Genomic DNA, 13,335 nt, shown 5'->3' with positions numbered 1-13,335 from the left:
GCTGGCTATTTACTTAGATTGGACTTTGTGATGTGAGAATAAAATTGCTTCAAAATGAACAGAGAGAAACAAGTACTAGAGAAAATGCAAAGAAAGAGATGTACTTATTCACTGTTGGTAGGGAACCTGAGAAGTGTAGTCCCTTCAAAGAGCAGCTTGGTGTTCCAAAGGAGGCTAGGGATGGGGTTGCCATATGATCCTGGAACCCCACTGCTTAGGTATATACCTGGAGGAACTAAGAGTGGGACACGAATGGTCATTTGCACACTGGTGTTTATGGTGGTAGTGTACAAGATTCACAATGGATGGAGGTGACCTAAGGGTACAATGATAGGGATGGAAGGGGAAACTGGTTTATATGTACAACAGACTACTGAGTGGCTGCAAGAAGGAATGAAGTTATGAGGCATGCAACTAGTGAATGAACCTTGAGGACAGTATGTTAAATGAAATGGCAGAAACAAAAAGACAAATATTATCATGCCTCACTCATATGGATTAACTATAATATTTAAGCTCAGAATTGAAGCCAAGAGCATGAGTTATCAGATTGGGGCTTACTGTAAAGGGTCCTAGATTGTAAGCTCTTACAGCAGTCACATATATTCAAGAGTTGTAACTGTTATTTCTAAATTCTGAGATACTGAGCTGTATTCATGTAACATGGTAGTTCCCTGAAACTTCGGGTATTTATGTGACACCTGAGACTCTGAGTTAGACTACCGAAGGTCAGCATTACCCCAGACATCAACTATTAAAAAAGCTGAAAAAGTGATCAGACTTCAACTAGAGATATGAATGAAACTGATTTGGATAGGACTAAGGTAAATCAAAACACAGGGTAAAGGATTTTAAAACTCCAACTCCAGTGTGAGACCAAAGTGAGAGATATTTATTTGGTGCAAAATTTATATTTTCGGTAGTGCATTATCTAATTTATCTTGTACGGTCAGTTTATTTGAACACCGTTAAGTACGTGGAATCGTGAATAGGGTGTGAGATCTTGTTGGTTTGTACAGGTTAGTGTGATGCCCCAATATATCCCAGAGTAATTTGGGCAGAGAATAAAAAAGTATTTGTAGAGTTCCCTTCCAGAACTGGGGGAAAACAAAGAACTATTAAATTTCCTCATGTGGGGGAGTCCTGATATTCTCACAAGCAGTATCCTGGGGTTCACCCCTATGAAAATTACTCCTGCCAAGGAGAAGCTAAGCCAACTTATAATTATGCCTAAGAAACACACCCAGAGAACTTCTTTTGTTGCTCAGATGTGGCCTCTCTCTCTAAGCCAATTCAGCAGGTGAACTCACTGCCCTCCCTCCCTAATGTGAGACATGACTCTCAGGGGTGTAAATCTTCCTGGCAACATGGAACAAGACTCCAAGGGACGAGCCGGGATATGGAATCATGAGATTGAGAAAGCCTTCTTGACCAAAAGGAGGAAGAGAGAATTGAGATAAAGTTTCATTGGCTGAGAGATTTCAGAGCTGAGCGGTTACCTCAGAGGTTATTCTTATACATTATATAGATATCCCTTTTTAGTTTGTGGTATATTGGAGTATCTGGATGGAAGTACCTGAAATTGCTGAACTGTGTTCCAGGAGTCTTTATTCTTGAAGATGACTACATAGTTTTACAATGTGACCATGTGATTGTGAAAACCTTGTGTCCGATGCTCCTTTTATCCAGTGCATGGACAGATGAGTAAAAAAATCAATAAGTCATAGGTGGGATAAAGGGTAAAAAATTAGGTAGATTGAAATACTAGTGGCCAATGAGCAGGAGGGTTAAGAGGTATGGGATGTATAGGTTTTATTTTTTGCATGGGCAGGGACCAGGAATCAAACCAGGGTCTCCAGCATAGCAGGTGAGAACTGCCACTGAGCCACAATGGCCCGCCCTCTTTTTACTTTTATTTCTTTTTCTGAAGTGATGCAAATGTTCTACAAATGATCATGGTGATGAATATACAACAATGTGATGATATTGTGAGCCACTGATTATATACTATGGATGGACTGTATATGTGTGAAGATTTCTCAATAAAGATATTAGAAATAAAAAGGAGGACAAAAATGAAAAGTAACCAGAGACCTGGTGTGGCAGTTAGATTCAGTTGTCAACTTGGCCAGGGGAAGGCACCTAATTCTGCTGCTGTGGACATGAGCCAATGGTAAGTGAACCTCATCTGTTGCTCATTACATCTGCAGTCAGCTAAGAGGTGTGCCTGATGTAATGAATGATGTTTAATTGGTTGGTGCTCAAATGAGAGAGCTCAACATAGCACAGCCCAAGCAGCTCAGCAAACCTCATCTCAGCACTCGCAGCTCAGCCTAGGCCTTTGGAGATGCACAAAGAAATCACCCCGGGGAAAGTTGTTGGAACCCAGAGGCCTGGAGAGAAGGCCAGCAGAGATCGCCCTGTGCCTTCCCATGTAAGAGAGAACCTCAGTTGAAAGTTAGCTGCCTTTCCTCTGAAGAACTAATGAAATAAATCCCCCTTTATTAAAAGCCAATCCATCTCTGGTGTGTTGCATTCTAGCAGCTAGCAAACTAGAACACCTGGGTTCAGTTCCTGGAGCCTGCCCATACCAAAATAAAACAAAAAGAAAAAGAAAATGAAAAGTAAAAGCCTGTGAATTTAATAAGTATGTAAGCAGGTGACTACAATCCAAGACTGGGGAAGAATGCTGCAGAAGACATGTATCTTGTTATAGATAAGTTACTAAGCCAATTTTTTATGATCTCAGAACTCCCTATGTATATCTCTATCTTAGCACTTATCCAATATTTATCATGTACAGGCACTATTAAATGGGTATTATTATTATGTCTAATTTACAGACAATAAAACTGCACATTAGAAACATTAAGTAATTTTCTCAAAGTCTGAAGATACAAAACTAATAGTCTGGGATTCAAATCTAGAGTATCTGGTACTCTTATTTATTTACACTACATGGTTTATAATACCTACATAGGACCTTTCCAGCTTATGTATCTGTGATTCACTGAAAGCAGAAGGAGCACAGGTATAGAAAAAGAGTACTCTATTTATAAATTAAAATACCAAGTTGTTAGTGTAAAGTCTCTTAGACTGACAATCCCTGTTTTAAAGTGATTTACATGAAAATATTTATTTTACTCCAAAAGTAATTACGAAAGGAAGAAGAAACATCTTTAATGATGAAACAGAAAAAACTGAAACATACTCACAAGCTCTCCGTAACGCGTAGTTGAAATTATACTTGAAGGAAAATTTCGTGTTTTGCTGAAACACAATCCTCCTGTCTTTATAAATAGGGAAAAAAAAAATCCAATTTATGGAAAGGAATAAGATATTTGATGAAAACATATATACTTTATAATTTGATTAGCCTTACTAAAATGTTAGGTTCTGAACATGCACAGGTCCCACTTGTATTAATGAATGTTGGTTCACATCGGACACACCTGTTCAATATAACAAAAATAATTTTTAAAATGTCAATAAAGTATACCAAATCTAAGTCAATCAATAACTTGTCTTCCTAAATGCTGGATTAGAATAATTTCATTCAGCTGAACAATTACTTAAATAAATTAAACAAATGTAAAATATTAACACTGATTTGAATAGTTTTATACCACTCCCTGTGCTATATGCAAGGTCTAATTACATAAAATTAACCAATAATGGGAGAGTATTCTTTTGAAACCATATGGAATATACAGGATAATAACACTGAATAGCAAAATTATGATTAAGACACTTAACAAAAGGGCCCAACAAGCTCATATGAACTAAATCCAATCACTTGTTTTTTAAAGGTTATTTCCATTTTATTTTATTTTCAGAGACAAGTTTTCTTCAGTCTTTATGGACTCATCATCTCACATGGACAGCTTTGGGCGAGGTTGTGGGGCAGCATCCAATGGTCTAAATCAGGGTAGGGGTATTCTGTTCGTACAGGTTTCACAGATCTGTTTCTGACAACCTTGCTGTGAATGGCACAATTTACAGAGTAATACAGTTACACATAGAGCTTCGGAAGCACACACACATCAAAGATAATTGCTTTGGAATCGTCCCTGATGGCTGTGGACTCTAATATCTTTCAAATCATGAACTTCTTTCAAATGATGGCCTTATTTTGGGGCACACAGAGTGCAGTTCATGCAGTGAATAGGTTGAACATGGCCACGGCCCTTTCTGGCATGATGGTTGTTCCTTCTTTTCTTTATCATCGTGGAAGAGAACTGTGCTGGTTTGAATCTATTATGTACCCCAGGAAAACCATGTTTTAATCCTGATTCAATTTTGTGGGAGCAACCATTTCTTTTAATTCTGATTCAATAATATAGGTTGGAATCTTTTAATAAGCTTATCTCCATGGAAATGTGACATACCCAATTGTGGATATTAACTTTTGATTAGATGGAAATGTGACTCCACCCATTCTAGGTGGGTCTTGATTAGATTACTAGAATCCTTTAAAAGAGGAAGTGCTTTGGAGAGAGTCAGAAATGACAGAACCGACAGAAATGACAGAGTCAACAGAAACAAAAGAGCCTAGAAAAACAATGGAAGCCTCAGAGCTGACAGAAACTTCGCAGCAGAACTGACAGGATGTGGAGAATAGAGAAACGGATGTTTGGAGATGCATGGAGCCCAGCAGACGTTGCCATGAGATGTTAAGCAAGCTAAAACCTGGAAAGAGTCGAGGGAAGCCAAGAGATGAAAGCCAGCCCTGGAGAAGTACAGTGAATGTAAAAATCAAGGTAAGTTTAGCTTTCACACAAGATGAGGCAGGCAGGGAAAGGGAGGGCCTCTGATGTAAGCCTAAAACTGGTGCCGAATCCTTAATGGCCAGGGTCATTAAATGTAAAATATAATAAAAAAACCTTAGCGGAAAGTTCAAATTAGTTAGATCATCCGGATAGGCTGTGACCTCTGGAGTATCCAATCAGTGGAGAAACAGGGCAAGGGTCTGCAAGCTAGGCATAACTGTTTTTTCGCATTCCATTGTTTGGCGTGCTGGCCATCATTTTTCGGTTAGGCACCTGTTCTTGCAAGATCATGAATAAAATCTTTTCTTCTCCACAACTGTATGAGCATTTTTCTCCTTCAGGTACAGCGTTTTTTCTAACAGTGAAGAACCACCACAGGAACAGAGGCTGAAAGCAATGGAGCCCAGGAGCAACAGACCAGTGTACCATTCCATGGTTATGAAGGTGTCCATTAATCATGGACCTTCCTTGAATTAAGGTAAACTCCTGTTGGTGCCTTAATTTGGACACTTTCACTTCCTTAGAACTGTAAACTTTTAACTTGCTAAACACCCCTCTTGTAAAAGCCATTCCAGTTCTGTAAAACTAGTTTCAGTTCTGACAGCTAGTAAACTAGCAAACGAACACTGACAGTCCACTTTTTATAATTAGTTATTATACTGTACATACTTTCCTTATTTTATCTGCCACAAAGCAAAAAGGTAGCATAAGCTTAAAAGATACATCAATCCATCCCCTCACCACAAATACAAACAACACTTTCAAAGTCTATTCACTGATTTTTGCTCATTTCAGTAAAATATTTCATGTATTTTATTAATAAATGAATAGAGGAAGGTCGGGTACTGGACTAGTGGGATGGACTTCCGTGAGTTTTCATCACTCACAAAAATAGAGAGGATAGGAGTAGAGACAAAGGCATGGCACAGAATTCACAAACCAGGTTCAGGGAGGAATTACAGGGGCACATTTAGGGATCAGCCCAGAAGTCTGTATTTGGATAATGCAATCCAGGTCAGGCTGATAGAAAAGATGATCCCACAGTAAGTATTCCTAGGAGAAGCTGCTCAAGTATTCTCTATTTTAAACTTGAAAATTAAGGACAGAGTTGTTCTTAGAGAGAAGTCATCAAGTGAAAGCCTCTAAAAATACTGAAGGAACTGAAACAGGGATATAGGGCTTCAGTTAGAGAGGTATACCTGCGCATGTGTGATGTACACATGTATGTGAATAAAGAGGGAGGAGGATGTGATAGAGAATACAGCTATAAATCAGGGTACCTGGGATATTTATAATCGTTATTCATTTACATATATTTTCTATGTAACATTGTATGATATATAAAGGCTTTAGCACAGAAAGGAAATACGTGAAATTGTTGAACTGTAATTCATAACTTACTTTGAAATTTGTTCTGTAACTACTTGTTAAAATGTACTTTAAAATTTACTGCTTTTTTGTATGTTTTATTTCATAATAAAAAATGTTTAAAAAAAGGCTTTAGTACAGCACCAGGCACACAGTGTATGCTACAAATAGGAGTTACTATTAAATATCATATAAATAGATTATATACAAATTATATAACAAACAAAAACAGTTACTGTTTACTGAGTTAACTATGTAGCACTCTCCTAGGAATTTTACATATGTATTTCCAAGTCTATCACAGCCTATGAGAAAAGTGGTATAGTCACATTTTTAAAAATTTTTTTAATACCAAAAAACACCAAACTCAAACATTCTTAGCTTTTGTTCATTTCGTTCTACATATATAATCAGTAATTCACAATATCATCACATAGTCGCATATTCATCATCATGATCATTTCTTGGAACATTTGCTTCTATTCAGAAAAAGAAATAAAAAGAAAACAGAAAAAAGTTCATACATACCATACTCCTTACCCTTCCCTTTCATTGATCACTAGCATTTCAATCTAAACTCATTTTAACATTTGTTCCCCCTATTGTTTATTTTTATTCCATATGTTTTACTCATCTGTTGATAAGGTAGATAAAAAGAGCATCAGACACAAGGTTTTCACAATCACAGAGTCACTGTGAAAGCTACACCATTACACAATCATCTTCAAGAAACATGGCTACTGGAACACAGCTCTACATCTTCTGGCAGTTCCCTCCAGCCTCTCCATTACATCTTGACTAACAAAGCGATATCTATTTAATGCATAAGAATAACCTCCAGGATAATCTCTCAACTCTGTTTGGAATCTCTCAGCCATTGACACTTTATTTTGTCTCATTTCACTCTTCCCCCTTTTGGTAGAGAAGGTTTTCTCAATCCCTTGATGTTGAGTTTCAGCTCATTCTAGGATTTCTGTCCCATGTTGCTACGAAGGTCCACACCCCCTGGGAGTCATGTCCCACGTAGACAGGGGGAGGGTGGTAAGTTTGCTTGTTGTGTTGGCTGGAGAGAGAGGCCACATCTGAGCAACAGTAGAGGTTCTCTTGGGGGTGACTCTTAGGTCTAATTTTAAGTAGGCTTGACCTATCCTTTGTAGGGTTAAGTTTCATATGAACAAGCCCCAAGATTGGGGGCTCAGCCTACAGCTTTGGTTGTCCGCACTGCTTGTGAAAATATCAAGACTTCAACTTGGGGAAGTTGAATTTTCTGCCTTTCTCACCATTTCCCGAAGGAGACTTTGCAAATACTTTTTTATTCACTTTGGAATTTATCGGGGCCTCACTCTGGACAGCCCAACAAAATCTCATGTCCTATTCAAGGTTCCATGTACTTATGGTGTTCAATTAAGCTGTCTACATAAGTTATATTAGGAAATGCACTAATCAAAATATAAAGTTTGTACCAAATAAACATTTTTTGCTTTAGTCTCACACATAAGTTAAAATTTTAAAATATTAATTACTATTTTCAGCACCCTACAGTAATGACATTCCTTTGTTCTTCCTCATGCAAAAACATTTTTTAAATTTGTACATTTAGTCACTATCATTGGTATAGTCACATTTGAAAGAAAAGGAGACTTTATTGAAATATCTAAGATCAAACAACTAATAAAAGACTGAGCCAACATGTGAACCTTATTTTGTCTTATACTCTGTGCCTCAGCTTCCATAGCTGCTAAAGTCTACTTCTATTCTTCAATGGGTTACTGGATATGATATCAAGATATTTTAATAAAGTAAATATTCTGCATGAATATAAGATGATAGTAATGACATCAGCTTCCACCATACTGCTTACCTGTTTCCTAAAGCATTCGCTATTGTAAAAGAGTATTCATTTCCATCACAGAGCTTACAAGTTGCGTGAGGCAACAACACTCCATCAACATCTCTTTCCACTATAACAATTCAAAAACACAAATTAGATATAACTTGTAATCAACATATAATCTTCTATATACTTAAAAAATGTTTAATAAAACCCACTTGGAATTACTATTCTAACAATTCTTAAAACACCGTCTTTGTGTAAAAAAACATGTCAAGCACCTCCATAATAAATTATGGAAAAGTGAAACCTTCCCCATTCACACATAAAAGCACACAGAAACTAATTTTCCAAGTCATCATCATATTTGTTTCTCAAAAATGTCCTTACCTATATATTCCCACCACACTGAGAGATATCTAATCTATTATAATTGCCATGTCTACTACTTAATGACTGATAATCATTTTCCTCAACCCTTGGTGTAATTGGCTGATTCAGGCATAAACACATTTGTGTTTTCAGAAAGCCTGAAAAAACCTACATACTACCGCTTTATAAAATCAGTTAAGTTTATCATCCTATTAAAAAAGTGGTTTCACTTGAATCTGTAACAGTGTAGGTTATAAACATCACAATAGAAAAATAAGCAAAGAATATAAACTGACAACTCACAAAAACAGAAATGTAATGCCAAAGTAAACATATGAAATAATGGCCAACCTCACTAGTAATCAAAGATATGCATATTAAAATAAGATCAGATTTTTTTGCATAGCAAATTAAGCTTTTTTTAAAAAGAAAATTAATGTTGGCAAGGACTCAAGGAAATAGGTAATCTCATATTGCTAATAGGTTACAACCTTTTAGGAGAACAACTTGTACACAAATCCCAAACTTTAAAAAGTCACCCTTCAGATTTACTTCCAATAATTTGTCTTAAGGAAATCATCAGAAATTTCCAAGACATGTAGAAAAAATAATTGCCTTATTCACAAAGAAATGCAAGTTAAAATGAGATACAATTTTTTATGTGTCAAATTGGGGAAAAATTAAGAAGTCTGATTATATCAAGTATTACAGAGAATATAGGGAAGCAAGTATTTTCAGACAGCTGACGAGTTTTCTTCTGCAACTTAGAGAACTTCTGGTAGTAGCTACCAAAATTTAAAATTCACCTTACCCTACAACACTACAGTTTCGTTTCTCAATACCTAACCTACAGAAATATTTGCATAGCTGTATAAAAAGGAGGTATAAGGATATTTATTGAACATTGTTTCTTAGAAAATCATGTGAATTTTTAAAATATCAGAATGGTAGTATATTCATGCTATGAAATACTGTTAAGTAGATGAAAAAGAATGAGGTAATCTAGATGTATCAATATACCATTAAATGAAAAGAGCAAGCTATAAAGGGTTATTTATGGTGTGAAAACACTTATGAAAAAATACTACTTATATTTTCTGTGGCTACATATGTATACTTGTACATTAAGAACAACAAAAAAAGATTTTCTGGAAAGACACACACACATACAACCACCCCCGCCTCCAAAAAATAACAATAGCTTTGGGGTTGAGGGAACCATAAACAGAGAATCAACATTGGGGAAAAGAGTCAAAAAGTTTTAAGTTTTTGTCAGGTGGGAAAATACAATTTTAATGAAAGTAGAAGTAAACAACTTGTTCTTTTTATAATCATCCCCAACTCAGTTAATGACAATTCCATTTGACCATCTTCTTAGGCCCTAGTTTCTCTTTCCTGCTCATGCTCCCTGTTAAAAAAATAATAATAAAATGAAGTGTTAAAAAATCCTGTCAGCTCTCCAAAACGTATCCAGAAATTGAATTATTCTCTCTACTCCACAACTACCACCTTGGCCCAAGCACTATCAGTTGTCACCTGAACTTTTACAACAACTTCTTAACTGGAGACCTAATTCTATTCTCAATGTAGAAGTTAGAGTAAGAATTTTAAAGTCTAAATGAGATCATGTCCCTCCTCTGTTTAAAGCTTTCCAATGGCCTTCCATTTCATCCAGGGTAATTTCCAAGGTCATTACCACAGCCTACCTAAGAGCTTACATGATCTGCATTCCAGTACCCCCAACTTTTCAGACTCATATGCTTCTGCTTTCCTCCTCCTCTGCCTCAGATATACTGTAAATTCACTTTCTTTGAACATGCCAAATATGGTCCATAACTCAAGACCTCTACACTTACTATTCCTTCTGCCTAGAATGATGTTCCCCAGTCATCCACATGGCTCTGTCTCTTACTTCCTTTAGGTCTTTGATCATCATTCCAGAGATGAGATGCCATCCATGATCATCCAGGCAAAATAATATTCTACTTTCTCTTCCCTTTAATTTTTTTTCATATCACTTACCATGACATAAACCTATTTATTTTCTTTCTCTTGCCACTAGAATACATGTTCCTTGAGAGTTTGACTGACTACTATATCCTAGAGTCTAGAAGAGCATAAAGCAAGTTCTGAACAAAATTTAAAAAATAAAATAAGATTTAAAATCAAGAAGTTTCACATTGAAAATAAGAGTTTCTGGCGTCTCCTAAAAAACAGGAAAATTTAATTTCATGGGATTTGTGTTAGTACATGCAGAAATCTGCTAGAGCTGAACTGGATGTAGCTACCACCCCTGACATCAGGCATGCCCTTTTTGGTTAAATGATGCTTTAAAAATTCAGTTTATTTTTCATCATCAAACATTTGTGAATCAATAAATGAATAAGGATGTTGACATTTGTGCAAAAAATTTCAAGGATACAGGGATGCATAAAAATTCAAAAGCATTTCTGGAAAAATATAGGAGAAACTTAATTATGGTGACATTTAAGGAGTGGGGGTAGGAGTGACAGTAGGTGGGAAAGGACTATTACTTTCCACTTTATACCTATTTTACTATTTAAACTTCTAATCATATCTTGCTTTATTTTGATTTTAAAAAGTAAATTTTTGAAGTTGATGTTAAAAATATACATACATAATTTAAGCAATAAATCTATATGCGCAATTAAGGAACTATCTCTAAAATATACCATACTTGCATATGGAAAGAGAAAAAACAATTAACCTAGGTAAATTCCAGGAAATAAAACAGGTAGGAAGTATAGACTTTTACTTCTCATGAAATATTTGATAATTTTAATGATATACACTTACCATTTAAAAAAAATTATTGACCTGATTTCCTAGGCATTTTCCTCTTATATCAGAAATAGGGAAGTGTTGGCAGAAGCTGTGCAAAAAGCAAAGTCAAAGCCTTTCTATCCACTTCACCATTCCCCACCAACCCCTTTTACAAATCCACAGAAGAAATTAACAGCAGAAGCCCAAAACAGTCTAAGGGACTGCCACCATGGAGAATTTTTAAGCATGTAACAGCAGCCTCTAAAATAAGAAATGCTAGGTTTTCAAAGCTGCCATCAAATGTAAGAGGCCACAGTTTAGAAAAAGCCAGAAAGAAAATGTTGCTTCCCATTGTTTCTGACCCACAGATATTTACATTTCTGATATGTAAGGGACAAAGAATAAGAAGGTAAATAATAATTCCAATATACATAGCTAATACCAAGTGTACTTGTATTTACTCTTGATACAACTGCATTTCTTTAAACCTGCACTGTCCTCTTGTGGCTAATGAGAACCTGAAATGCGTTACTCCAAACAGACTTCAAAGACTCAGTAAGAACAAAAGAATGAAAATATTTCATTAAGAAGTTTTTATATTGATTACATGTTAAAATGATAATATTTTGGCTAATATTGCCTTAAATAAAATATATTTACTAAAAGTAACTTCACTTGCTTCTTTTTTTTTCATATGTCTACAAGAAAATTTTAAATTACATATGTGGTCCACCTTATATTTCTATTGGATAGCACTACTTTAAATAAATGTCAACATTTTTGTCCTTAAAGGTTTTTATTCCTTAAATTAAATGTTTTACCTTTCTCATCCTATAATCGTAAAATTTATAGTTGAAAGAAATAGCATATGATAAAATACAATAAATTTCAAATTACCATCCAGCTCCTGAAATTTTTCATTCGCCCCTCCCCTGAGGAAACACCCCACTCACCAAATACTGTAAGAATAAATCCATTTTTTTCAATAGAGGCAACAGTACTTATAAAACTACTAAAAATCAATGAAGCTTTATTTTGGGAGTGCAAAGGTAGTTCAGTGGTAGAATTCTCACTTGCCAGGAGGAAGACCTGGGTTTGATTCCCAGCTTGTATACTTTCCAAAAAAAGAACCAAAATAAAATGAAAATTCTACAAATAGTGCTGCAATGATGGGATAGTTACATGGAAAAAGAATGAATTGTGACACCCACCATACTGTATACAAAAAAAATCAATGGATACATTATAATACAAATTTAACTTTACAATTTCTTGAATATATAAATCAGTCAAGAGAAAGTTCCCTAGGCAAATAAGGGTCTGATTATTCATAAGCCTGGTACTATGAGGTAAAATCTATACGCTATTTCTCTGCCCTGGCGGCAATCTATTTCCAGTTTTCTTGTGAATATTCTCAGAAACAGACTGTGCATATACAAGCACATATACATATATATATAAACCTTTAAAAAAAACATAAATGGTAGCATACCAAATACATTAAACTGCTGATAAATATTTGCGGATGAATAAATGTATTATTTTATACCTCGTGCTTTTTTTTTTAACTTAATGATATATCTTGGATTTCTTTCCATAGGCATACTTATAGAGTTGCCTCATTACTTTGACATGCTGCACTCTATACTGGTATATGGATGTACCATAGTTAATTGGACCAATCAACTCTTGAGAGACTTTTATGTTGCTTCTAATCTTCTCTCTTAGGAATAATGCTGCACTAAAAAAAATATGCAAACACTTTTCAGGCATAAATTTAAGTATTTGAGGAACAAGGAATTCATAGAAGAGGGCTTACTGGGCAGAGATGATCTATCTGCATTTCAAATTCTGATAAACGTTGTCAATTTGCTCTCCATACAGGTTGAACTAATTTATAACAGCCTAATAATACATTAATGTCAGTTTCTCTGAATACTTGCAAACACACTGTCAAAGCTCATACCCTTTGAAAAATAAAATCTAATAGGTTAAAAATAAAATCTCATTTTTTTTTTCACATGGGCAGGTACTGGGAATCAAACCCAGGTCTCTGGCATAGCAGGTGAGCTCTGCCTGCTGAGCTACCATGGTCTACCCTTATTTTCTTTTAATTCACATTTTCCTTACTGTGAGAATGGTTGAGCTTTTTTTCATGTTTAATTTTTTTTTCTGTGAACTTTATTCATGTTTTTTGGTCATTCAAAGAAT

General features: G+C 35.4%; 1 protein-coding gene across 5 annotated transcripts in view; it reads right to left on the bottom strand.

Moving 5' to 3' along the window:
* Positions 1–13,335, bottom strand: part of TMEM67 (transmembrane protein 67) — a 153,400-nt gene that overhangs the window by 128,267 nt on the left and 11,798 nt on the right. For all 5 annotated transcript variants that reach the window (XR_013178340.1, XM_077167206.1, XM_077167205.1 and 2 more), the window contains 3 exons: positions 7,999–8,098; positions 3,383–3,452; positions 3,216–3,290 (listed from right to left, as the gene is read on the bottom strand). Coding sequence is in view for 4 of the 5 variants with exons in the window: in XM_077167206.1 (XP_077023321.1) it covers positions 3,216–3,290; positions 3,383–3,452; positions 7,999–8,098 (245 nt within the window). In the remaining variant the exon portion in view is untranslated. The remainder of the gene's footprint in view (positions 1–3,215; positions 3,291–3,382; positions 3,453–7,998; positions 8,099–13,335) is intronic.

Source organism: Tamandua tetradactyla, chromosome 6 (genome assembly GCF_023851605.1).
Source record: "Tamandua tetradactyla isolate mTamTet1 chromosome 6, mTamTet1.pri, whole genome shotgun sequence".
NCBI classification, from domain to species: domain Eukaryota; kingdom Metazoa; phylum Chordata; class Mammalia; order Pilosa; family Myrmecophagidae; genus Tamandua; species Tamandua tetradactyla.
This window is presented reverse-complemented; position numbering and strand designations above follow the sequence as displayed.